The 27,889-nt window shown below is 44.1% G+C and overlaps 3 protein-coding genes across 4 annotated transcripts; 1 reads left to right on the plus strand and 2 right to left on the minus strand.

Annotated features, from left to right (window-relative positions):
- Positions 1-2,229: 2,229 nt before the first annotated feature.
- On the minus strand, positions 2,230-6,798 carry LOC135542656 (uncharacterized). Its single transcript, XM_064969770.1, has 6 exons — positions 6,273-6,798; positions 5,911-5,973; positions 5,758-5,820; positions 5,474-5,536; positions 2,911-3,039; positions 2,230-2,612 (listed from the first exon to the last, which is right to left on the minus strand). Exons 1-6 carry the CDS (start codon positions 6,742-6,744, stop codon positions 2,332-2,334), a joined length of 1,071 nt encoding a protein of 356 aa, XP_064825842.1. The 5' UTR covers positions 6,745-6,798; the 3' UTR covers positions 2,230-2,331.
- Positions 6,799-7,484: 686 nt separating this feature from the next.
- LOC135542655 (activin receptor type-1-like) lies at positions 7,485-17,220 on the plus strand. The gene is made up of 11 exons (XM_064969769.1): positions 7,485-7,635; positions 10,908-10,970; positions 11,509-11,579; positions 11,678-11,932; positions 12,061-12,272; positions 12,364-12,463; positions 14,202-14,348; positions 15,272-15,547; positions 15,742-15,939; positions 16,084-16,214; positions 16,419-17,220. The coding sequence occupies exons 3-11, from the start codon at positions 11,522-11,524 to the stop codon at positions 16,548-16,550; spliced, it is 1,509 nt and encodes a 502-aa protein (XP_064825841.1). The 5' UTR covers positions 7,485-7,635; positions 10,908-10,970; positions 11,509-11,521; the 3' UTR covers positions 16,551-17,220.
- Positions 17,221-20,264: 3,044 nt separating this feature from the next.
- d2hgdh (D-2-hydroxyglutarate dehydrogenase) lies at positions 20,265-27,530 on the minus strand. Of its 2 annotated transcripts, XM_064969766.1 has the most exons (10): positions 27,197-27,530; positions 26,314-26,661; positions 25,994-26,051; positions 25,736-25,875; positions 25,391-25,584; positions 25,121-25,289; positions 24,777-24,920; positions 24,518-24,660; positions 24,209-24,374; positions 20,265-24,104 (listed from the first exon to the last, which is right to left on the minus strand). In XM_064969766.1, exons 2-10 carry the CDS (start codon positions 26,657-26,659, stop codon positions 23,842-23,844), a joined length of 1,623 nt encoding a protein of 540 aa, XP_064825838.1. In that variant the 5' UTR covers positions 26,660-26,661; positions 27,197-27,530; the 3' UTR covers positions 20,265-23,841. The 2 variants fall into 2 exon arrangements, with proteins under 2 accessions (XP_064825838.1, XP_064825839.1); XM_064969767.1 differs by lacking the exons at positions 26,314-26,661; positions 27,197-27,530 and having other exon boundaries at positions 25,971-26,029.
- Positions 27,531-27,889: the final 359 nt, after the last annotated feature.

Consider the following 27,889-nt stretch of genomic DNA (forward strand, 5'->3'; position numbering starts at 1 on the left):
AGAACACACATCGTAGTGAACCACAACATGGGACACAAGCTGCACGTGTTCTCAAAGGTGAAGTCTAGACAATAAACCCAAAAACTGGTAAAATACAAGACAATTGAGAAGATGTTTCCTTAAAACGTCTTTGGCCAACATCCGGTGAAATGGTAGAGCACCAAATTCAAATTAAATTACTATAAATATTACATGTTCATGAAATCACAAGTGCAATACATCAAAATAAAGCTTAACTTGTTGTTAATCCAACCAAGGTGTCAGATTTCAAAACGGCTTCCAGCAAACAAATGCATAACAAATCATTTTCAACCAGGGAGTTGCGACACGAAAGTCAGAAATAGCGTTATAATATGCCTTACCTTTGAAGATCTTCTTCTGTTGGCACTCCATAAGGTCTCAATTACATTACAAATGGTCCTTTAAAAAAAAAAAAAATCTTTATATCCATAGAAACTCAGTTTAGCTGGCGCGCTTCAGTCAATAATCCACTCGGTTTGCCTCCTTCAAATTGCATACAAAATTAATCACAAACGTTACCAATAAACTTATCCAAACAAGTCAATCAATGTTTATAATCAATCCTTAGGTACCCTAATAAGCAAATAAACAATACAATTTAATACGGAGAATCATTATAGTCTTTACCGAAAATGGGATCTACTTAGAAAAACTACAACTTCTCCCTCATTTTTCCAAAAACCAGCCTGAAACTCTTTCTAAAGACTGTTGACATCTAGTGGAAGCCCTAGGAACTGCAATCGGGGACGATTTCGCCCTATTATAAAAGTGCCAGGCATTGAAATCAGTGGTATGCTGAATATTCTTTTGTTTGATGGTTTGTCCTCTGGGTATCGCCTGCCATTTCAGTTCTGTTACACTCACAGACATTATTGGAACAGTTTTAGAAACGTTAGAGTGTTTTCTATTCAAATCTACCAAGTATATGCATATCCTAACCTCTGGGCCTGAGTAGCAGGCAGTTAACTTTGGGCAGGCTTTTCATCTGGGCGTTAAAATACCGCCCCCTATCCCAAATATGTTTTTAAAGCAGGTCATTTCGATCAATGAGGCTACGAGACTGCTTGTTGTTATTGTCTGTCATTTGCCAGTCGCCAAGGTCATCAGATTTCAGGTTGAAAACACTGCTCCAGATAATGGGGATAATGCTAAGATGCTAGGACCTGAAGGGGCATGGACACAGAGCCAAACCCAGAGCAGTGTACAGAGAAGATATCTACTGTGCCCTCCAAACTTATTTAAATTAGGCTAAAGTACAGAATGTCACCTTTTATTTCTCATGTTGGTCCTGTGTGTCTCAGCTGGTAGAGCAAGGCCCTTACAATGTCACGATTGTGGGTTGGTTCCCGCTGGGGCCACCCATAAGACAATGTATCCATGCACTACTGTAAGTTGTTTTGGATAAAAACATCTGATAAATGTCATAGTCTATATTATTATAGCGAAGACGTTAATTACGGAAAAAGAGTGCAAAGTTGTCTGCCCAAGTTATTGTACCGATCGAGCAGCATTAAATTGCTGAAGAGGAGACTGAGGTAAAAGAAATATTGAAAAGCGGTGTGAAAAAAGCTGATCAAGGCATCGGTGTCCAAAGACCTCGCTTTATTTCACCTTGATAATTTAGCCAATGAAATTGCTTCATAATAAAGCAACAACAAATAAGTTGATCTGTCCAGATACCGGAGGGCGCTGTAGTTCATCTAACTCTAGGCCACTACCAAGAAGACTATTTCCCTCTAGAGATCCCTCTGTATGTCCTTGGATCCATACTGATAAACAGTCAGTCAGATACCAACACTACCAGATGGATAGTAACATTGCCGGTTAACAATTTAGTTATATGGGTGATTTCATTGCCATCTAAGGGGGCAGAGTTGTACTTGTTTTTTCCCCCAGATGAAAATAAACAGGTTTAAGGTCTAATTAAAAGGTTAAAAAACTATAAGGAGTATGGTATTGAGGTAAAGCGTAAATTAAGAGTTCTCTGTTCAGAATTGGAGTTTTACTTGGTGCTAATGATAGGTACATTTGGGCCTTGTTGTGGACAAACTATGCCATGACTATATAATGTAACCTAATCATCCATCCCAAACCTTCCTCTCCCCCTCTTCCCACCAACCAGAAACACTGAGCTACTGTCATGTTGAACTAATTAACACATTCATCAGGATGTCATACTGACTGTAAAACATAAATAATACAAAATACTGCTTTTAATGATGCATTTATTAATACGGGAATCATTTTGGCTCCAAGAGACCCTGACATACAGACACTTTACTAGAGACCATTACAGCATCCATGATGTTCTCACACTGTGAAGAGCAGGAAGCCACTGAAGATGTTGTGATTATTTGAGTTATCATAGAGCTGGTTGCTTGCAGGGATGCGCATGTACACCACGTCTCCCTCCTCCAGCTCTAGACTGACTCCATTAGACAGTGTCTCATAACCGCCAGCATTATATCCCTGACTATACATGATTTTCTGTCCATTCTTATACATGTATGCATAAAAGTAAAACGAGGTCTGGACACTCATGGCAGTGAAGCTAATGTAGTAGAGTCCTCTCACTGGTGCTGTGAAGACACCTGTATCAGAGGAGAGTAAAGAGGAATCAACACAAATCAACAGAATGCCATTGGCACCTGATAGCTAAACAAGATAAGTTAACTTTGTAGCTACAGTAAGTACCAGACTACTTAACCTCCTGGCCCAACGGCCATAAGAGCGACTGGCCTCAGAAGCCCAGGCCTATGAAGGAGGATTTGGAAGGATGGCCACGCATGACTAAAGAGCGACAAATACATATCACATTTGCAAGGAGCATTCAAAAAGGGACAAAGGGTTGGTTTGAAATCAGGCCAGAGATCAGTGAAAGTAGACTACCTGTAGCTGGGTTGTAGGCCTTGCCAATGTTTGAGAAGATTTTGGTGTATACCAGTGTGGTTTCAGCAACAAAGGGTCCAACAGTTCCTGAATCAGTCAAACCAGCAGAAAAGGCCACCTTTGGCCTGTCTGCGAAAACAGGAAAGATGACATTCAGATTGAATGACAGACTGTACTTCTAGTATTCTCAAGTACACAGTGAAGACTGCATCACCCTCTGGCAAAAGATTAAATGTTGTTAATAACCCAAATCCAGATAGCTGATGTTCTGAAAGAGCTGCAAAATCTGTACCCCTACAAAATCAGCTGGGCTAGACAATCTGGACACTCTCTTTCTAAAATTATCTGACGATATTTTTTGCAACCCCTATTACTAGACTGTTCAACCTCTCTTTCGTATTGTCTGAGATTCCCATAGATTGGAAAGCTGCCGTGGTCATCCTCCTCTTCAAAGTGGAAGACACTCTAGACCCAAACTGCGACAGACCTACATCTACTCTACCCTGCCTTTCTAAAGTCTTTGAAAGCCAAGTTCACAAACAGATTACCGACCATTTCGAATCCCACTGTACCTTCTCCACTATGCAATCTGGTTCCAGAGCTGGTCATGGGTGCACCTCAGCCACGCTCAAGGTCCTAAACAATATCATAACCACCATTGATAAGAGACATTACTGTGCAGCCATATTCGACCTGGCTAAGGCTTTCGACTCTGTCAATCACAACATACTTATTGGCAGACTCAACAGCCTTGGTTTCTCAAATGATTGCCTCGCTTGGTTCACCAACTACTTCTCCAATAGAGTTCAGTATGCCAAATCGGAGGGCCTGTTGTCCGGACCTCTGGCAGTCTATGGGGGTGCCACAGGGTTCAATTCTCGGGCCGATTCTCTTCTCTGTATTCACCAATGATGTCGCTCTCGCTGCTGGTGATTCTTTGATCCACCTCTATGCAGACGACACCATTCTGTATACATCTGACCCTTCTTTGGACACTGTGTTAACTATCCTCCAGATGAGCTTCAATGCCATACAACTCTCCTTCCGTGGCCTCCAACTGCTCTTAAATGCAAGTAAAGCTACATGCATGCTCTTCAACCGATCGCTGCCCGCACCTAACCGCCCGTCCAGCATCACTACTCTGGACGGTTCTGACTTAGAATATGTGGACAACTACAAATACCTAGGTGTCTGGTTAGACTGCAAACTCTCCTTCCAGACTCATATTAAGCATCTCCAATCCAAAGTTAAATCTAGAATCGGCTTCCTATTTCACAACAAAGCATCCTTCACTCATGCTGCCAAACATACCCTCATAAAACTGACCATCCTACCGATCCTCAACTTCGGCGATGTCATTTACAAAAAAGCCTCCAACACTCTACTCAACAAACTGGATGCAGTCTATCACAGTGCCACCCGGTTTGTCACCAAAGCCCCATATACTACCCACCACTGCGACCTGTATGCTCTCGTTGTCTGGCCCTGGCTTCATACTCGTCGCCAAACCCACTGGGTCCAGGTCATCTACAAATCTCTGCTAGGTAAAGTCCCCCCTTATCTCAGCTCACTGGTCACCATAGCAGCACCCACCCGTAGCACAGGCTCTAACAGGTATATCTCACTGGTCACCCCCAAAGCAAATTCTTTCTTTGGCCGCCTCTCCTTCCAGTTCTCTACTGCCAATGACTGGAATGAACTGCAAAAATCTCTGAAGCTGGAGACTCTTACCTCCCTCACTAGCTTTAAGCACCAGCTGTCAGAGCAGCTCACAGATCACTGCACCTGTACATAGCTCATCTGTAAATAGCCAATCCAATCTACCTCATCCCCATACTGTACTTATTTATTTTGCTCCTTTGCATCCCAGTATCTCTACTTGCGCATTCATCTTCTGCACATCCTACCATTCCAGTGTTTAATTGCTATATTGTAATTACTTCGCCACCATGGCCTACTTATTACCTTACCTCTCTTATCCTACCTCATTTGCACATGCTGTATATAGATCTTTCTACTGTATTATTGATTGTAACTCTGTGTTGTTGTATGTGTTGAACTGCTTTGCTTCATCTTGGCCAGGTCGCAGTTGCAAATGAGAACTTGTTCTGAACTACCCTACCTGGTTAAATAAATGTGACATATTAAAAAAAAAAAACACAAAAAAAGTGTGTATCCGTGTTGCAGAGTGAAAACAGCACAATGCTAAATGCTGGAGCAAGAGCTTTGTGTGAGATCTCAGGGAGAGTGATGTCACCATATGATAGAACTCTTCTACTGTGGCAGATGTGACATTTTTGGGAGTAGGGGGGAGCTGAATACAGCCAAACTGGGAGAGAGTAGAGAAGCTTTGTGGTGTTTGGATAGATTCAAAACTGAACAGAGCAGGCAAATCAACTGCTACATTTTCAATTGTGTGTGTGTGTGTTGTAGAGTTTAAACTGAACTGTGACATCACCCTCCTAAGATCGAAGACTCAACTGTGGCTCTCAGAGAGACAAGCTAATGTTTTGCGAGACGCGTGTATGTTTGACGCAGATGTCAAGGCAATCATCTGTTTTACCTGCAGTTGTTCTCTTCAGCTCCTCCACCTGGCTCTCACTAGCACTCAGTCTGGTCTCCAAGGCTGAACAATCATTACAAAGTCAGGACTACTCTTATGTATAATGCACTTCCTATGAACAGTAAGGTTAAGTACAGTAGCATGTTTAATATACATTATGTAAACATACCTGCAAGATACCACATATTCCATATAATTATTACAAGGTAAAGAAATAATCAAGTATTAGTCATTTAGGTGTACTATCCCTTTTTAACAACCAGTAAATCACTCTTACTTATTACCTGCATTCTCAGCCTCACTGGCTGTCACTCTGTCCCCCATGGCTGATAGTTCAACAGCTTGGGCTAAATTTATGGAAACATAAGCTATTCAAGTTTATGTAAAACAGGTGAGTAATAAGCATAACCATTCAGAGAAGCAATATAGAGAATGACCTGCATTCTTTGTCTGCAGCTCCTCCACCTGGCTCTTACTGCCACTCAATCCAGCGGTCAGGTCTAGAATGATAGAAGAAATATGAAAAACAGTTCATGTTGACCTCTGTTCTGATTGTGGAAAGAGGTGCCTGAAAAAGAAAAAATAATAATCCCAGGACAGGAAATATGGCGGGACATTGTAGAGGCCTTATGTGTCTCTTGGCGTAATAAGGCCAAAGTACGCAAGTGCCTTACAAACTAACCTGAAAGAAACATCCATCCAGAATGTTAAATGTTCATTATTTCCACTTTCGCTGACAATCAAATGTAACTTCAGTTGACTGTTTACTGTAAAGCAATAAATAATAAGCTTAAATGACCTGCATTCTCTTTCTCCACTTCCTCCACTTTATTCTTGGTGACCATCAGCGCCACCCTAAGATCGGTCACTGTGTTTCTCTGCTCCTTTGCCTCAGCCTCACTGGCTGTCGCTCTGACCTCCATGTTCCTCAGCTTCTCGCTCTGCTCCACCACAGTGGTTCCCAGGTTGTGCACTATGTCTCTCAGCTCCTTCATCTCAGTCCAGATGTCAGGCGAGATGGTCGTCTGTTTGTTGGTTTTCTCTGAAGCGTCAGTCATTTGGCTCTCCATCTGAACCTCTCTCACCCTGCTCTCTCTCCCTGCACTGTGTCCCTGTTGAGTGATGTCACTCTCTCGGACCCCTCCACTCTCCTTCTGAGTCCATGCCCCAGACAGACAGAACAACAACACCAGCAGAACAACAGTACTCCTCATTCTGAAACAATACCTGTTCCGATATGATACACTTTGAGGCTCAGACCCCTGACTCATTTACACACATCTCAGTTAAGCAGTACATGTACAAGAGACACGTCATACTCAGTGGAAAAATACTAAAGCCATAAAGATGTTCCGATAAAATTTTTAATCAGAAGTTTCAACACAGCAGTTAAATCGATGTTGCGTAAGACTGTGAGAAGTCTGCAACTGCAGTGATCTCATGTCTCAGTACAGTTTGTACTTGGGTCACTTTGACATTATTCCAACTAATGATTATGGATATGATCGGGGAGGGGATGCTGATCCTAGATATGTACCTAGGGGAACTTCATCCCAGAGTTTATGATAGTTGTGACTGGCCATTTTCCGATCTCATCCAAGTAGGTTGGATCTAAGTATTATGGCGAAGGTCCATCGAGCATTCTAGGCAAAGGGAAGGTTAAGCCCTACTGCTTCTCCACCTATCCAGTGTTTCATATCTGCATTCTGTAAACACAGAAGGGGATGGAGGGGTCAAGGGACCAAGAAAGCTGATAAAGAATGAGTGCAAGTCAATGAGTTATAAATATATTACATAAGTGAACTTGCTTTGATCTGTCTAGCTACCTGGCTGTCTAGTCCCCTGCAGAGTTGAGCTACATCAGACACTCATTGTAAATGCTTCAATGAATTACATGAGATGTGTGTACAAAAACACCTAAACAAAAATAAAATAACTTTGTACTGGGGAGAACCCCAAAATGGTTTGAGGACTGGGGTACCCACAATGCATTATAACGGGAACGTTGTTGTGACGTCATGTTGTTGCGCTAGAACTGCACGACCCAACAAGAAGCCTGTGGGTGGTGGTCGGTTCGTTCAGCCTTTTTATAGTAAAAGCAACTGAACTAACGAGCACGCTAATTTGGATTATCCCTACCCAAATCAGTTAATTAAGCCCAGGTAAGCACCATTTCGCAAGCTTTTGGGGAGATAGCTGCTACTAGCTAGCTAAGGGCATGCTAACGAAGCTGAGCTAGAACAATTAACGTTAAGATGGTTCAACGTTAGGGTAGCGAAATTGCCAATAGCTTATAGTAAATTGTAATAAAACAGCAAGTAAACGTTCGCTAACTAGAAGTTTTGATACAATAATACAGTGCATTCAGATAGTGTAGACCCCTTGACTTTTCCCAAATCTTATTACGTTACAGCCTTATTCTAAAATTGATTAAATTGTACCCCGCCCCCAATTCTACACCCAATAGCCCATAATGACAAAGCCAAAAGGAAAAAAAAATAATATTTTTGCAAATGTGTAGAGAATACAAACTGAAATATCACATTTTACATAGGTATTCAGACCCTTTACTCAGTACTTTGTTGAAGCACCATGACTCTACAAGCTTGGCACACCTGTATTTGGACAGGTTCTCCCATTCTTCTCTGCCGATCCTTTCAAGCGCTGTCAGGTTAGATGGGGAGCGTCGCCTCATATTTTCAGGTCTCTCCAGAGATGTTCGATCGGGTTCAATTCCGTGCCACTCAAGGATATTCAGAGACTTGTCCCGAAGCCACTCCTGCGTTGTCTTGGTTGTGTACTTCGGGTCGTTGTCCTGTTGGAAGGTGAACCTTTGCCCCAGTCTGAGGTCCTGCACTCTGAAGCAGGTTTTCATTAAGTAGCTCTGTACTTTGCTACGTTCCTCTTTCCCTCGATCTGCTGAACAACATCCCCACAGCATGATGCAGCCACCACCAAGCTTCACCGTAGGGATGGTGCCAGATTTCCTCCAGATGTGACGCTTCACATTCAGGCCAAAGAGTTAGAGTTTGGTTTCATCAGACCAGAGAATCTTGTTTCCCATGGTCTGAGAGTCCTTTAGGTGCCTTTTGGCAAAATCCAAGTGGGCTGTTATGTGCCTTTTACTGAGGAGTGGCTTCCATCTGGCTACTCTAGTATAAAGGCCTGCTTGGGGAAGTGCTGCAGAGATGGTTGTCCTACTGGAAGGTTCTCCCATCTCCACAGAGAAACTCTAGAGCTATGTCAGAGTCAACATCTGGTTCTTGGTCACCTCGCCGACCCTTCTCCCCCGATTTCTCAGATTGGCTGGGCGGCCAGGTCTAGGAAGAGTCTTGGTGGTTCCAAACTTCTTCCATTTAAGAATGATGGAGACCACTGTGTTCTTCGGGACCTTCAATGTTGCAGAGATTTTTTTTGTACCCTTCCCCAGACCTGTGCCTCGACACAATCCTGTCTCGGAGCTCTACGGACAATTCCTTGATTCGCATGGCTTGGTTTTTGCTCTGACATCCACTGTCAGCTGGAGGACCTTATATAGACAGGTGTGTGTCTTTCCAAACCATGTCCAATCAATTGAATTTAACCTAGGTGGACTCCAATCAAGTTGTAGAAACATCTCGGATGATCAATGAAAACAGGATGCACCTGAGATCAATTTCGAGTCTCATAGCAAAGGGTCTGAATACTTATGTAAATAAGGTATTACTGTTTTTTATTTTTAATACATTTGCAAAGAATTCTAAACCTGTTCGCATTGTCATTATGGGGTATTGTGAGTAGATTGGATATCTTAAAAAAAATACATTTTAGAATAAGTCTGTAACAGAACAAATTTTGGAAAAAGGGAAGTTGATTATCGAGTTGATTATCCCTTTTATACCATGGTCATAATTTAACACGTTTGCTGCTAGAAATGTGTTAAAACATCCAGTTGAAATAATGCACGCTCTAGAATGCCCTTCAAGTATTCAACAATGCCATGGTATAATTAAGCAATAAGGCTTGAGGTGGTGTGGTATATGGCCAATATACCACGGCTAAGGGCTGTTCTTAGCCGTGGTATATTGTCCAAATACCATAAACCTCCGTGGTGCCTTATTGCTATTATAAACTGGTTAACAACATAATTAGAGCAGTAAAAATACATGTTTTGTCATACCTGTGGTACATGGTCTGATATACCACGGCTGTCAGCCAATCAGCATTCAGGGCTTGACCACCCAGGATATAAAGCCCATTATAAACTGGGTGGTTTGAGCCCTGAACACTGATTGGCTGACAACCGTGGTACATCAGACTGGATACCACTGGTATGACAAATTATTTTTACTGCTCTAATTACGTTGACCAGTTTATAATAGCAATAAGGCACCTTGGGAGTTTGTGGTATATAATCAATATACAGAGGCTAAGGCCTGTATCCAGGCACTGCGTTGCGTCGTGATAAGAACAGCCCTTAGACGTGGTATATTGGACATATACCACACCCCCTCGGGCCTTATTGCTTTAAATAACGCACAGTATATCGGCACAGTAGAATTCGATGGCTAAGTTCATTCTTAGATGTACGAGCTGCTTTTGAAAGCAAAATTTTAATTGAAAACATTATTTTCGTTGCTGAATTAGATTTTCATAATAGCAAGCAAGGACTGATGGTTTGGTTAGCTGAACTAGCAAGTATTTTTGGTTACCAAGTCTACTCTAGTAAACTAGCTAGCTACTAGATGTTAAACACATTCATAGCAGCAAATGTGTTAAATTGTAGTCATGGTATGAAAGGGATAATGAACTCGGGGCTCTATGCGTTCTCTAAAAAAATAATGCAACTCTAGAATGTTAGTTCACTCCTCTAGCGCGTCGTGGAACACACCTCCCACGTCGTTCATTATTTTTCACAGAACTCGTTGATTATCCCTTACATAATGCACACTCTAGAATGTTCTTCAAGCCAATCAGGAGTATTCAACAATGCTAGCGAAAATGTTCTAGATATCTAGTTGGCTTGACATGATTTGTGTCATGCCATAACTAGCTAGCCTGCGTTAGCGAACAGTAGCTAGCTAGATGGCCGAGGAGAACAGATGTGTGGAGACTGGCTGCGAGCCAGTTAGCTTCCACTAAACCTTCCAGGGCATAACACAAATCATGTCCAGCCAACTAGATATCTAGAACATTTTCGCTAGGTAACGCTGTCTAACTAGCTATGCTTTATGTTTTATGGTGACTGAAAGAGTCAATCCAGTAACTTTACCACAGTGTTGGTTTTGTACTTCCTAGACTGATGTACATCACATCATTAATGTGTTGTGCAGTTGAGATACCCGGCTATAAAATAAGCAGTAATACGTGTATGATGGCTACCTGATATGAGAATGTGTCTAACTGAATCCTGCTACTGTTTGGCTTCTCTCCTGTCCCCTCCGGAAATTTGTAGAGGCCAGACTGGCTATGTCTGAGCCCTAAGGCACAGCAGAGCATCCCAACTGGACCACTACAAGTAAGACCTGCTAGTAGTAAGCCCATATCTAACCAGGGCTTGGGTCAGTTCCAATGCAATTCAGTCTATTCAGAGAGTGAATAGCAATTCAGTTTCAATTCCTCTCCAAATAGAAATTAAATTGACCCAATCCATGGTCTAATGTGGATCTTATATTCTGCTATTTGTTTATTTTTAAATGTTTTATTTAACCTTTATTTAAGTAGGCAAGTCCGTTAAGAACAAATTCTTATTTACAATGACATCCTACCAGAAGACAAAAGGCCTCCTGCGGCGACGGGGGCTGGGAATATAAATATAGGCCCAAACACACATCACGACGAGAGACACTACAACACTACATAAAAAGATCCCTAAGACAACATAGTGTGGCTATGTATTTTTCCCTGTCAACATTGTGAGTTGCAGCCCAGTCTAATTCACTCACATGCTGCAGAGGATCGATCAATTGAGACAAAAGCCACTGTGTCCCTTAAAGAGAGGAAATAAAATGACTGTGACCAGTTCTGAGAGCTGACCGTCTCCCTCTCCCCTACAGTGCAGTGAACCAAATGGGTCTTTGTGTCTTTCTGTTCCTGCTGCTACAGACCCTGCAGACATTGGCCGAAGGTAGATGTAAAGTATATCTACCTCTCTCTCTCATATGGACATTTGCTTTGCATGTGTGTTAACTCTCTCCCCTTCTTCTTCTCCTCTCTCTCTATTAGATGGCCAGTTGCTGTGTGTGTGTGAGGGCAGCGGCTGCCTCAACTCCCCCCAGTGCGAGGGCTCTCAGTGCTACTCGTCGGTGGCGATCAGTAGCCATGGGGCCGTAGTAACACGGGGCTGCCTGCAGGGATCAGAGAAGACCCGTTTGATCTGTTCTACGGCCTCCTCCCTCAGCCATGCCCTGCTCTGCTGTTCCAGCTTCATGTGCAACCGCAACGCCACCGCCAGCTCACTACTGCCCCTCCTCGCTACAGGCGGGAACTGCACCCTTTAAACTACTTTTAAGAAAAGCAAAGACTTTGGCTTGTTTCATTGCATGCTGGGTCCAGTTATAGTGATAACATTTTCTCTCTCTCTCTCTTCTGCCTTTCTCTCCCTCCAGCTCCAGAAGAAGAGCCTGTGAGGTATCGTGTGGAGACTCTGGCCCTGTTTGTATTGGGTCCAGTAGTGATCCTTACCCTCCTGTCAGTCCTATCTGTGTTGGGCTGCAGGAGGCTGCACCACGGCAGGCTACAGCGACTACAGGAGTTTGACCCAGAACAGGATGCGATTGACGGACTCATCACTTCTAATGTTGGGGACGGCACTCTGGCTGTAAGAAGAAAAGACTTGTATGAGTTTGTTTGCGTGTATTTTATAGAGATGACCCTGATGACCTCTGTCTCTCCCCCACTTCTCTCTCTAGGAGCTGTTGGACCACTCCTGTACGTCAGGCAGTGGTTCAGGCCTGCCCTTCCTGGTCCAGAGAACTGTAGCCAGACAGATCAGCCTGATGGAGTGTGTAGGTACGTAGAAACGCAACAATAAAATCAACCTGATGGAGTGTGTAGGTATGTAAAAATGCAACAATTATATCAGCCTAATGGTGTGTGTAGGTACATAGAATCACAACAGACAAACACATACAGTGGGGCAAAAAAAGTATTTAGTCAGTCACCAATTGTGCAAGTTCTCCCACTTAAAAAGATGAGGCCTGTAATTTTCATCATAGGTACACTTCAACCATGACAGACAAAATGAGGGAAAAAAATCCAGAAAATCACATTGTAGGATTTTTAATGAATTTATTTGCAAAGTATGGTGGAAAATAAGTATTTGGTCACCTACAAATAAGCAAGATTTCTGGCTCTCACAGACCTGTAACTTATTCTTTAAGTTAGTCCTCCACTCGTTACCTGTATTAATGGCACCTGTTTGAACTTGTTATCAGTATAAAAGACACCTGTCCACAACCTCAAACAGTCACACTCCAAACTCCACTATGGCCAAGACCAAAGAACTGTCAAAGGACACCAGAAACAAAATTGTAGACCTGCACCAGGCTGGGAAGACTGAATCTGCAATAGGTAAGCAACTTGGTTTGAAGAAATCAACTGTGGGAGCAATTCTTAGGAAATGGAAGACATACAAGACCACTAATAATCTCCCTCGATCTGGGGCTCCACGCAAGATCTCACCCCGTGGGGTCAAAATGATCACAAGAACGGTGAGCAAAAATCCCAGAACCACACGGGGGGACCTAGTGAATGACCTGCAGAGAGCTGGGACCAAAGTAACAAAGTCTACCATCAGTAACACACTACGCCGCCAGGGACTCAAATCCTGCAGTGCCAGATGTGTCCCCCTGCTTAAGCCAGTACATGTCCAGGCCCGTCTGAAGTTTGCTAGAGAGCATTTGGATGACCCAGAAGGAGATTGGGAGAATGTCATATGGTCAGATGAAACCAAAATAAAACTTTTTGGTAAAAGCTCAACTCGTCATGTTTGGAGGACAAAGAATGCTGAGTTGCATCCAAAGAACACCATACCTACTGTGAAGCATGGGGGTGGAAACATGCTTTGGTGCTTTTTTTCTGCAAAGGGACCAGGTCGACTGATCCATGTAAAGGAAAGAATGAATGGGGCCATGTATCGTGAGATTTTCAATCAGCAAGAGCATTGAAGATGAAACGTGGCTGGGTCTTTCAGCATGACAATGATCCCAAACACACCGCCCGGGCAACGAAGGAGTGGCTTCGTAAGAAGCATTTCAAGGTCCTGGAGTGGCCTAGCCAACCCCATAGAAAATCTTTGGATGGAGTTGTAAGTCTGTGTTGCCCAGCAACAGCCTAAAAACATCACTGCTCTAGAGGAGATCTGCATGGAGGAATGGGCCAAAATACCAGCAACAGTGTGTGAAAACCTTGTGAAGACTTACAGAAAACGTTTGACCTCTGTCATTGCCAACAAAGGGTATATAACAAAGTATTGAGAAACTTTTGTTATTGACCAAATACTTATTTTCCACCATAATTTGCAAATAAATTCATTAAAAATCCTACAATGTGATTTTCTGGATTTTTTTTCCCTCATTTTGTCTGTCATAGTTGAAGTGTACCTATGATGAAAATACAGGCCTCATCTTTTTAAGTGGGAGAACTTGCACAAATTGGTGGCTGACTAAATATTTTTTTGCCCCACTGTATAACAGAAATGTAAACATGGGTTTTGTAACGAATGAGGTCTCTCTCCCCATGTCTTTAGGGAAGGGGCGTTATGGAGAGGTCTGGAGGGGTCAGTGGCAGGGGGAGAACGTGGCTGTGAAAATCTTCTCCTCCCGGGACGAGAGGTCATGGTTCAGGGAGACTGAGATCTACAACACAGTGCTGCTGAGACACGAGAACATACTGGGTGAGTAGGAGTCCATCTCGCTCTCTAACCCACATCCAGCTCCCACATGCTTTATTGGACACAAGCACACAACAGCATATTGAACAATGTTAAGATATGAAATGGTAATATTCAAATAATATTTAATAATGGTCAGCGTTATTATATACAGTGCCTTCGGAAAGTATTCAGACCCCTTGATCTTTTCCACATTGTTACTTTACAGCCTTATTCTAGAATGGATTAAGTCATTGTTCCCCCTCAATCTACACACAACACCCCATAATGACAAAGCAAAAACAGGTTTGTAGAAATGTTTTCACACACAAAAAAAAGTAAGGTTGGATAGGGAGTGTCGCTGCACAGCTATTTTCAGTTTATTTGGTACCCCAGATCTGTTTCTCGACACAATCCTGTCTTGGAGCTCTACAGACAATTTCTTTGACCCTCATGGCTTGGTTTTTGCTCTGACATGCACTGTCAACTGTGGGACCTTATATAGACAGGTGTGTGCCTTTCCAAATCATGTCCTTTCCAATTGAATTTACCACAGGTGGTCTCCCAAGTTGTAGAAAGATCTCAAGGATGATCAATGAAAACAGGATGCACCTGAGCTCAATTTCAAGTCTCAGAGCAAAGGGTCTGAATATGTATGTATATAATTCTCTTATTAATACATTTGCAAAAATGTCTTAGCCTGTTTTCGCTTTGTCATTGTTGGGTATTTTGTGTAGAATCCAATTTAGAATAAGGCTGTAACAAAATGTGCTAAAAGTCAAGGGGTCTGAATACTTTCCGAATGGCCTGTAAAACCATTACAAGTGTTAAAAAATCTCCCGCCGTACTCAGCAGCAGCACCTTGTTAAAAATTCCTAGGGAGAACCCGATGGTAATATTAAAATAATAGTTATTAGGTAAGATATTTGACCTCCGTTTCCTTCCAGGCTTCATGGCGTCAGACATGACGTCTCGTAACTCCAGCACCCAGCTCTGGCTTATCACACATTACCATGACAACGGCTCGCTCTATGACTACCTCCAGAGGGTTCCCGTGGAGACGGGGGAGGGCCTAGCGATGGCGACGTCGGTGGCGTGCGGTTTGGTGCACCTGCACACGGAGATCTTCGGCACCGAGGGGAAGCCGGCCATCGCTCATCGAGACCTGAAGAGCAAGAATATACTGGTGACCAAGGAGCTACGCTGTTGTATAGCTGATCTGGGTCAGTAGTGTGTGTGTCTGAGTGTCTGTCTTTACATGCTACTAATTAGTGTCGGTACATAAATCCAATGTGAAAGAAATATGTCAGACATTGATAGATGCAGAGCCATATAACAAAAAATAAACAGGGCACCCACAGTAGCCATTTTGTGCCAGTACTGACCAGTTTCTCTCCTCTCACCCTGTTCGAAACAGGCCTGGCGGTAACCCACTCCCAGTCAGACAACCAGCTGGATGTAGGAAACAACCCCAAGGTGGGCACCAAGCGCTACATGGCTCCTGAGGTGTTGGATGAGTCCATCCAGACAGATTGTTTTGATGCCTATAAGAGAGTGGACATCTGGGCCTTCGGTCTGGTGCTGTGGGAGATCGCTAGGAGAACCTACAGCAATGGTGAGGACTAGTAATATTTTTATTACATAAAATAGTTCAGAAACCTCTGACGTCAAGTGGCTTACTCTCCTCGTCCCCTTTCCTTCACCTAGCCCCGGTAACCATTGACCCTAACACTAGATGTCTTCTTACCTCTGTGAACAGGTATTGTGGAGGAGTACAGGCCTCCATTCTATGACCAGGTGCCTAACGACCCCAGCTTTGAGGACATGAGGAAGGTGGTATGTGTGGAACAACAACGACCGTTCATCCCCAACCGCTGGTTCTCCGACCCTGTGAGTATGACCACTACATGACCGTTAAATGACCACACACACTGGTACCATGACCTTAACGGTAACACTACATTAAGGTAATCCGTTCTCAGGTTTCTGTGTTTCAAACCCTGTCTTCTTGTGTATCAACTTACAATGACCCTCTCCATCTCTCTCCTCTCTCTGTCTCCCTATCTCTTTCTCCCCCCCACCCTCTCGCTCTAGACCCTGTGTGCCCTGGTGAAACTGATGAAGGAGTGTTGGTACCAGAACCCCTCGGCTCGACTCACAGCCCTGCGCATCAAAAAGACCCTGAACAAGATCCATAGCTCCCTGGAGAAAGGAAAGAAGTCGTGAGGAAAGGAAAGGAGGATGACTGCCAGAGGAGAGATAGAAAGAAGGCAGGAGAGTAGAGATGCCAGATCAGATGGACACAGCTGCTGCTACTGAACATGAATGTTGATATCCTTATTGGCTGAATGCTGAACTGAACTAGCTGGTCACTCAGTGTGAGATGGTGTTACCGTAGCCTTACCCTGCTTTAAAGGCCTGTGCACGCTGCAGGGGTTAAGGCTGGGGCTCAGACCCTCTACACACACGCACTTCTGCCCATTTGTCGTTTCAATGTTCAGCCAATCATATTATGTTGCTCTACTCAGACAATCAGATGTGTATTCCAATGTAGCTACACACACGAACGAACACACACACAATCTTGAGTTCAGTTACACAGGAACAGAGCCAATAGGATCAAATGAAAGCTGTGGTTGTGAACTCTATATTAAAATATTTATGTAGTGTGCTTTATGTGTAGGGTGGGACTATGATGATTTGTAATGTTATGACTAGGAATTCGGGAGTCTTGGTAAGGGAAAACTGATTACAAGGAAACTTTATGTACCCATGTAAATGCAGTTTTTTGGCTGGTAAGACATTGTGTATTTAAAAAGGAAGTCAGGAGATATGCCTCCACATGCTTTGAATTGTGAGCTGTGAATGCATTATTGTTATAAATATTGGAACCACATACTGATTCAGTATTGTATGCTTTGTAGAATTCCACCCAGGGCTCTTGATTTACTTCAGACCTGCGCCATGTTTGCAGAGTTTTCACCTTGACTTGTTTCAAAAGTGAAAAACTCTCCCAACCCAGAGTGCAGGGCCGGCTGTAGCCTTTGAGGCCCTAAGCCAGATTTGGTTGTGGGGCCCCTCACCTTGCGACAAAACATTTTATTGCCCCCCCTCTTTACAGAGGAGAGCGAATGTTTTTTTTAAAGTGATTTTCCTGTGTTCTATATATTTCCACAGTATGAGGTTGGAATAATACTGTGAACATGAAAATGCCCTTTTAGTGTAGTAGCTGTTTGGAATTTCAGCCTGTTTTGGTGGAAGTTTCAGCCTTCCATGGTGACATCACCATGTGGTAAATGAGTTAATAGACCAATAAAGAGTTCCAAACCTCTCCCAATAACACTTTTAGTTTTCCACTCAGACAGTGCTAGTAAAGTTTTTTTGCTTTAGAAAGTGCTCTTGCTAAGAAGCTATTTTCGACCATTTTAATTAAACAATCACAGGTACTTAAAGGGATTCTTCTGTATTTGACCAATGAAGCCCTTTATCTCCTTCCCCAGAGTTGGATGGACTGGATACCATTTGTATGTCTCTGCCTCCCGTATGAAGTCAGTTGGAGGTTGTCTCGTGAGCCAATGCTAACTAGTCTAAGGTATCTACTAGCAGGTGCTAATTCTAGCTAGCAATCGCACTAACGCTAGTTAATAACTTCCTTCAAACGGCACGTAGACACATGGTATCCACGAGTTAATCTGACTATGGGGAAGTAGAAAAGGTATGGAGTTGTATTCACTCACTACTGTAAATCGCTCTGGATACTGTAAGTCGCTTTTTGTCATTTAGCGTCTGCTAAATGACAACAAAAAAAGGGGGGCTTATTGCCAAAATCCTGAAGTATGAAGTATGCCTTAAATGTTACCCAGAAATGATTTGATATTGATATACAAACGGCTGGATTGGACCTCAGAAGTTTGGGGCAGAGAGAAAACGGAAACATTAACACATTTTGCCAATTTCCTGTAATTCTACACTACACTATTAACACGTCATGTTAATATGATATCTGAGTGAGAATGACAATCAATGGGGCCCCCGGGCATGTGCCCTGTCGGTATTTAGCCATGTTTAGATAGGTGGCTAGACTAGCTGACATGGTTAATTGAGTGACTGACACTGAAACTGCTGTTGCACAATAACATTTCTAAATGGCAGCTGGTATATTCTACTATTCTTACTCTCAATGGTAAATTGAGACCCGGCTGAGTTCCTGTTTTGGGGGGGATCCCGGAGGCCCTTAGTGCCCGCTCATGTCACTTATGCCTGGAACCGGCCCTGCCAGAGTGTCAGGCAAATTTAATCACATGTACCTAATGATTCTGCTCAGCCAGGACTTTACCTGATCGGGATTAGTGAACAGGATCGCCAATACATAGGAAACAGACTTGTTCCTTTTGAGAGAAAGTTTGACAGGAAAAGCCAGGATTAAATCAGATCCGCAGTAGCCTGGTTAGCTGAAAAACACATTGCTCCTTTTGGGGGTCAGAGGTGTAACTGATTGGATTGAATTCTGACCTTAAATCTGTAAGGAACCGTGTCTGTGGAAAATGTGTTTGTAATAAGGTTGTACTTGTAACAAGATTTTTAACGTTGAGCCCCTCTATAAGACTCTGTGAAGTGATCTGTTTTCACACTGGTACTGAAGCTAACAGGAGTCGCTCAATTAAAGGTTCCAGGTAGAAGTTTCCCCTAACCACAGATTACCATGCTACCCACATCCTAACCTTAACCACTACGGGGATGACATATCAGACCCTGTATCAGGCAACTTCTATCTACTCAAGGAGGTCAAGAGAGAAAATGTGTTTTAAAGGCAGATTAGTGTATTTCTAGGGGCTGGATTAGATCCGTATCGCGGAAAATCCATGTTAGAGCTCGATTGAAATTTACAGGTAACGTTCCTGAGTTCTCGGGAGACAATATTCACCGTAAACACCATTGTCTCACGTCAGATGGCGTCATCACTCCGCGTCGCTCGTCCCTCAACCAATATCAGTGCATGCCGAATCGTCTCCCTACGTAAAACAATGCGGTAAACGCTGCATATGTCGACTCAATCGGAAATGACCTTTACATTTTAACGCGGATCTTCCACTACACGGAATTAATCCAGCCCTTATTCAGAGGGCAGCTAACCAAGGTGATTGGTTACGTTAAAGCAAGAAATATGAATGGAATTAGAAGACAACCACTGAGATTTGAACATCAGGGCATCAACAAGATCAGAACGTACCTTCTGGTCCCTGTACCTAGTCCATTGCGCCACTAGGGGGAGCCATCAGTCTTTTTACTGCACATATATAACGCTGTTCAGTCAAGTCTGTCAGAATGACAGTAGATTGGGAATGTGATTGGTTAAGTACGTTGGGTTAGTGAACTGAAACCACACTGGGTTTCGAACTAGTGACTGTGTGTCAAAACTAATTCTGTACACCCTCTACCGCTCCCAAGTGGCGCAGCGGTCTAAGGCACTGCATCTCAGTGCTAGAGGCGTCACTACAGACACTTTGGTTGGAATCCAGGCTGTTTGACAACCGGCCGTGACTAGGAGTCCTATAGGGGGGCGCACAATTGGTCCAGCGTCGTCCGGGTTTGGCTGGTGTAGGCCATCATTGTAAATAAGAATTTGTTCTTAACTTACTTGCCTGGTTAAATAAAGGCTGAATAAAATAAAATGTTTTACCACCAAACAAGCCTTTCTTTATTTGACATTCACCTGTTGCTGCAAACTCTGCCTACATCCAACCAATCACATTTATTCTGCCCTCAGAACAAGATTGAAAAAGGAGAACTCCACTGAGCTTTTAACATCAGAGGGCAAGGTGCAGCCACCATATTGCTTATAGTGTAGGGGTTAAGGGTCCATTTGGAATTGGGCATCTATGGGTCCCTTTGGGGAAACGAGCATGCACAATTATTTACATAAAAAGAACCAACCGTACAGAGCTTTTAGAGATTCTGTATTCATTCACAAAATGAGCTTATGTTGTTGCTGTACATTTTAAAAACACACATATATATATATATATATATATTACATGTAATAAAACAATATCTGCACTGTTACCAAACACCATCTGCTGTCTTCAATTCTGGTGGTAAAATAAACTGATTAGGTAAAAAAATATAATCTGCTCTATTTACAATGAATGTACACAGATTATGCTTATATTAGAGGTTGATCAGACACTTGTACAATGAGAGAACTATGGCCACGGTTAGCCCCCTAATCAGACTGGTCTACTGGGGCCTCATCAGTGCAGGGTAGAGTTGCGTATCAGAGGTAGTTCACTAGGGCCGGGATTCAATCCGATCACGGACTTGGACAATGCGCCACTTAAGGTCATTTCCGATTGAGCAGACATCTAAGCTAGATGCCCTCAATCTCACACAAATCATCAAGGAACCCACCAGGTACAACCCTAACTCTGTAAGCAAGGGCACCCTCATAGACGTCATCCTGACCAACTGGCCCTCCAAATACACCTCCGCTGTCTTCAATCAGGATCTCAGCGACCACTGCCTCATTGCCTGTATCCGCTACGGTGCCGCAGTCAAACGACCACCCCTCATCACTGTCAAACGCTCCCTAAAACACTTCTGTGAGCAGGCCTTTCTAATCGACCTGGCCCGGGTACCCTGGAAGGACATTGACCTCATCCCGTCAGTTGAGGATGCCTGGTCATTCTTTAAGAGTAACTTCCTCACCATTTTAGATAAGCATGCTCCGTTCAAAAAATGCAGAACTAAGAACAGATACAGCCCTTGGTTCACTCCAGACCTGACTGCCCTCGACCAGCACAAAAACATCCTGTGGCGGACTGCAATAGCATCGAACAGTCCCCGCGATATGCAACTGTTCAGGGAAGTCAGGAACCAATACACGCAGTCAGTCAGGAAAGCTAAGGCCAGCTTCTTCAGGCAGAAGTTTGCATCCTGTAGCTCCAACTCCAAAAAGTTCTGGGACATTGTGAAGTCCATGGAGAACAAGAGCACCTCCTCCCAGCTGCCCACTGCACTGAGGCTAGGGAACACGGTCACCACCGACAAATCCATGATTATGGAAAACTTCAACAAGCATTTCTCAACGGCTGGCCATGCCTTCCGCCTGGCTACTCCAACCTCGGCCAACAGCTCCGGCCCCCCCGCAGCTCCTCGCCCAAGCCTCTCCAGGTTCTCCTTTACCCAAATCCAGATAGCAGATGTTCTGAAAGAGCTGCAAAACCTGGACCCGTATAAATCAGCTGGGCTTGACAATCTGGACCCTCTATTTCTGAAACTATCCGCCACCATTGTCGCAACCCCTATTACCAGCCTGTTCAACCTCTCTTTCATATCGTCTGAGATCCCCAAGGATTGGAAAGCTGCCGCAGTCATCCCCCTCTTCAAAGGGGGAGACACCCTGGACACAAACTGTTACAGACCTATATCCATTCTGCCTTGCCTATCTAAGGTCTTCGAAAGCCAAGTCAACAAACAGGTCACTGACCATCTCGAATCCCACCGTACCTTCTCCGCTATGCAATCTGGTTTCCGAGCCGGTCACGGGTGCACCTCAGCTACACTCAAGGTACTAAACAACATCATAACCGCCATCGATAAAAGACAGTACTGTGCAGCCATCTTCATCGACCTTGCCAAGGCTTTCGACTCTGTCAATCACCATATTCTTATCGGCAGACTCAGTAGCCTCGGTTTTTCGGATGACTGCCTTGCCTGGTTCACCAATTACTTTGCAGACAGAGTTCAGTGTGTCAAATCGGAGGGCATGCTGTCCGGTCCTCTGGCAGTCTCTATGGGGGTGCCACAGGGTTCAATTCTCGGGCCGACTCTTTTCTCTGTATATATCAATGATGTTGCTCTAGCTGCGGGCGATTCCCTGATCCATCTCTACGCAGACGACACCATTCTATATACTTTCGGCCCGTCATTGGACACTGTGCTATCTAGCCTCCAAACGAGCTTCAATGCCATACAACACTCCTTCCGTGGCCTCCAACTGCTCTTAAACGCTAGTAAAACCAAATGCATGCTTTTCAACCGATCGCTGCCTGCACCCGCATGCCCGACTAGCATCACCACACTGGATGGTTCCGACCTTGAATATGTGGACACCTATAAGTACCTAGGTGTCTGGCTAGACTGCAAACTCTCCTTCCAGACCCACATAAAACATCTCCAATCGAAAATCAAATCAAGAGTCGGCTTTCTATTCCGTAACAAAGCCTCCTTCACTCACGCTGCCAAGCTTACCCTAGTAAAACTGACTATCCTACCGATCCTCGACTTCGGCGATGTCATCTACAAAATTGCTTCCAACACTCTACTCAGCAAACTGGATGCAGTTTATCACAGTGCCATCCGTTTTGTCACTAAAGCACCTTATACTACCCACCACTGCGACTTGTATGCTCTAGTCGGCTGGCCCTCGCTACATATTCGTCGCAAGACCCACTGGCTCCAGGTCATCTACAAGGCCATGCTAGGTAAAGCTCCGCCTTATCTCAGTTCACTGGTCACGATGGCAACACCCATCCGTAGCACGCGCTCCAGCAGGTGTATCTCACTGATCATCCCTAAAGCTAACACCTCATTCGGCCGCCTTTCGTTCCAGTACTCTGCTGCCTGTGACTGGAACGAATTGCAAAAATCGCTGAAGTTGGAGACCTTTATCTCCCTCACCAACTTCAAACATCAGCTATCTGAGCAGCTAACCGATTGCTGCAGCTGTACATAATCTATTGGTATATAGCCCACCCATTTTCACCTACCTCATCCCCACAGTTTTTATTTATTTACTTTTCTGCTCTTTTGCACACCAATATCTCTACCTGTACATGATCATCTGATCATTTATCACTCCAGTGTCAATCTGCAATATTGTAATTATTCGCAATTCCTCATGCCTTTTGCACACAATGTATATAGACTCCCCTTTTCTTTTTTTTTCTTTTGTCTACTGTGTTATTGACTTGTTAATTGTTTACTCCATGTGTAACTCTGTGTTGTCTGTTCACACTGCTATGCTTTATCTTGGCCAGGTCGCAGTTGTAAATGAGAACTTGTTCTCAACTAGCCTACCTGGTTAAATAAAGGTGAAATAAAAAATAAATAAAAATATGCAGGGTATACTGTGAATGTTGTCTCTGTGAACTCGTAAACATTGCTTTTAAAACGTGCACTGCCGACAAAGTGAGATCAGATTGAATCCTAGCCTAGACAAACCTTACAGTACCTTTACACAACAATAACACCCTACCAGAGACCTGGGCCCAGATTCACAAAACACTTCTTATGCAAAAAAGTAAGACATTTCTTGTTAAGAAGGTTTTGTGAAACTGGGCCCTGGAATCAGCAGTGGAGGTGGTCTGTAGTCTGGAGGGGGGTTTGGGTCAGGGTTCATTGAGTTCATCGGGTATGGTCGTGCAGGGTGAAAGGTCAACTGGTAGTGTCTTATGAGAGTTGAGTGAAGGTCAGGTCAGGTGTTTAAGTTAAGTTAATCAGGGAAGGAGCAATATGGTCATTGCAGGTCGTCCGGCAGGGTCTTGTAAGGGTTGAGAATGCCTTTGGGATCTAACATGATCTTAATGTTCCCCATCAGAGCGACAGCCAGGCTGGCTTTACTGTAGTAAATATAGTTCCTCTTCTTCAGGCCCAGGCCGTGCTCTGCACTGATGCTGCCCTGGAAACGGGCCGTCCACTCATAGACAAAGGGTTCGATGGATGCCAGGAGGTCGGGATCTTTGGTAGGAGAGGTGATGTTCAGGTGGAGGTTACCATCACCTGGTGGGAGGAGAGGACACACACAGTCAGGCATGCGCACACACACACACACACACACACACACACACACACACACACACACACACACACACACACAGTCTTACCAACGTGTCCGTATCCCACCACACTCTTGGCCCTGTCTCCCAGGTGTTCTCTCATATCTGTGACCAGCTGGTAGATCCGTTCCACAGGAAGTGAGATGTCGTATTTATATGTGAAACCATCATGAGTTAAAGCCTCTGTTACCCGCTCACGCAGTGACCAGAGAGCCTAAACACACACAGGAACCCACACACAGGAAAACACACACAGGAAAACACATTGAGGCAACGTCTTGCACCCTCCAATGTTTTATCATTCTTTTTAATGATTCTCTTTAATTTGATATCAACATATTTATAAACGAAAGTCACCTTGATTTTAGCCTCGTCCGTTGCTACGGTCCCGTCGATAACCTGGGATGATGTCATGGCCTCCTCCAGAAACTGGTGCAACTTCTCCTCATCGTGGGTGGGGTTAGAGCCGGACGTTTCTATGACGATGTAGAACGGACAGTCTGCGGAACAAAGCAAGAAATAGATAAGAGGCTTTGAACCAATCAGTGTTAGAATTACTGAAACAAACAATTACTAGAACGTTCAAAAGCATTAGAAAATCTGTGTGTGTGTGTACCTGTGATGGGGTTAGCCAGTTTTAGGTGTGTGTTCAGCAGTCTCATACACTCTTTGTCCAGGAACTCAAAGGCTGAGAGGATCTCTCCCAGCATGCCTCTACACAGCTGGAAGGTCTGCAGCAGCTGCTCAAAACTTTCACAGCCTGGACACACACACACGATCATATCATCACATTAAATTGTCATGGCGATCATCTCACAGAAGAAACATATCACATGCGTCCTATATTGGACTGCGTGAGAGTGTGTAAACATAAATAAGTCAAAAGGAGGATGCATTTGTGATATCAGATGATCACTAGTTACAAGGTCAAAAGGGGTCATGAGGTCAGGTCACACCCACCCAGGAAGGCCACGTTGACGGCTTTAGGTTTCCGTGGACACAGGATAGTTACGGCGGTGATGACCCCCAGCGTGCCCTCTGACCCGATGAACAGCTGTTTGAGGTCATATCCTGTGTTGTCCTTCCTCAGGGTGGCTAGGCAGTCCAGGACCCTCCCGTCTGCTAGCACCTACACACAAATACACACACATTGGTGTATTGGTGCTGTCCTTTATAGTTAGTTGAATTTCAAAAGGCATAGCCCCCTGCCCCCCCACCCCTCCTACTGACCACCTCTAGTCCTAATACTGTCCCTCGTAGGGATCCGTAGCGTAGCAGCCTCAGTCCTCCAGCGTTAGTGGCCACGTTGCCTCCTATATGGCAGCTTCCCTTTGCCCCCAGGTCCAGAGGCATGATGTAGTCCCTGTCCTCTAGGTAAAGAGACAGGTTCTCCAACACACAACCTGCTTGGCACGACAGAATACCTAGCAGGAGGAAGAGAGAGGGGTGAGTCTGGCTCAACTGGATTGGACTGTTAAACACTAGGGCAAAACTTGGAGAATTGGAACAGGAAATTTGACGTGTAACTGACCAATGAATAGTGACAGTAACCCTAAAATTACAGACGATACTGACCGGAGACAGAGTCGAAGTTGAGGACATTGTTCATGAGAGCGGTAGAGAGGATGATCTCATCATAGACAGGAACACTGCCTCCCACCAGCCCTGTGTTACCACCCTGAGGACTCACTGCCAGGTTACGACTGTTACAGTAACTACAGGAGGAATGCAACACAACATTAGAACACAGGTACGCTGCCTGCTACCAGTCATGTAACACTGCAACAGAAGAGGAAACCTGGCTTCATACACTAGAAGACTGGAGAATAATACCCAAGGATCTGAGAAACTTCCTCTGTAGTCTGGGGCCTCAGCAGAACCTCACTGAAACCTGCACAGACAGAGAGAGGAGATCAACACATCAACTCAATACAACAATAACATAAACAGTTCCTAACAACGCTACAGAGGAGACAAAGATAGCAAGCTCTTTCCTCCACAATCTCCCTCCTCTGACCTATCTTTCTACATTTGAGTTATTTAGCAGACACTCTTATCCACAGTGACATAAAGGAGTGAGTGCATACATTTTCATATTTGTTTGTACTATTTGTTTCTCTCGCTCTCTCCCTCCCCCTCTCTTTCTTTCTCACCTCTCACTGACTTTAGCCAGTCCACATTACTGGCCTCCAGTATATCTGGGTCAGTGATGGTCCTGCCTGGTATTATCTTGCTGAAGAAGGCCATGTCCTCTGGAGTTACCCTGGAGAAAGGCCTCCTCTCTGGGGCAGCTGTGGGTGACGGGGTGGGTCTCTCTTCCCCAGCATGGAGCTCCCGACAGCGGACGACACAAGACCCGGGCCTGGGTGTCTGGAGCAGGCCGCTGCTAAAGCCTGGGGGTAAAGTTCTGACTACGGCTGGAGGTGAGGCAGTGCTGAAGGGACTCATCCACCTGAGAGAAGTTCTTAGACGCAACCTTCTGTGGAAGAGACCAGCCATGGCTGGGGAGAGAGCGGATGGGGAGGGATACTTAGTTACATTGCAAAGTGTATTATGTGGATGTTTTACATGCCCTGACAAATTATTCCTGCAGAACTAAAACCAATCATATAACTACAGAATTTAATGTTGTAAATCTAACCACAATCTAATGGTTTAAACACACACACACACACACACACACACACACACACACACACACACACACACACACACACACACACACACACACACACACACACACACAGTAAGCTAGAGCCATGCAACAATGCCATGCTTCCCATTGTTAACCCACGTGGTGCAGCGGTCTAAGGCACTGCATCTCAGTGCTTGAGGAATCACTACAGACACCCTGGTTGGAATCCAGGCTGTATCACGTCTTGCCGTGGTTGGTAGTCCCATAGGGCGGCGTACAATTGGCCCAGCGTCGTCCGGGTTTGGCCGGTGTAGGCCGTCATTGTAAATAAGAATTTGTTCTTAACTGACTTGCCTAGTTAATTAGAGGTTAAATAAAATAAAATCGTTAACATACTGTACCTGTCAGTGTTGTTTGTGCTTTTCTTACATTCTTAGAATGTGCACCATTCTCATTAGATGGACGACGTTTTCCTTGAAAGCAATAGCACTGCAACTTTACACGTCAACCACCGAAAAATACACGATGTGGCTATAGCTAGCAAACGTTAACGTTACTTCGTATAACATTTGCTACCAACCAATCGGGGAACGTTGTTGGTTGCAAGTGTCTCTATTAATGTCGTTAATGTCGTATAATGTCGCAAATATAGCTATCTGTCACAAAGTTCAAGGGCAGGTTAAACTACAACGTCAAGATTGTTGTGGTCAATATATTGTTTACATCCGGGACAGCTAGCTAGGAACCTAGTACGTAAGAACACGTGGGAGATCAGGACCGTGTAGCTGTAAACACAGTTCTGAGGAGGTGCAACACAAAAAGGGTATTTCCGGTTTTGAATCGAATAAAAGCACAATAAAAGCTTATGTCTGATAAAAACCCTCCTAAAACGTTAGAATAATATTTTGTTTTATTATATAACATTTCAATGGCCACGGTTCTATGAATGATATCTGGGTATAACAAAACAAATCATAACAAAGGCAGGCTTTTATTTTATCAGCAGTTCATCTTCTGAATTGGATAATAAATTAGTCTCTCTAGGCAGACAAGGTTGGGTTTCATACCTCCCATAATGTTAACAATGTTCCATC

Source organism: Oncorhynchus masou, chromosome 6 (assembly GCF_036934945.1).
Source record: "Oncorhynchus masou masou isolate Uvic2021 chromosome 6, UVic_Omas_1.1, whole genome shotgun sequence".
Classification (NCBI taxonomy): Eukaryota; Metazoa; Chordata; class Actinopteri; order Salmoniformes; family Salmonidae; genus Oncorhynchus; species Oncorhynchus masou.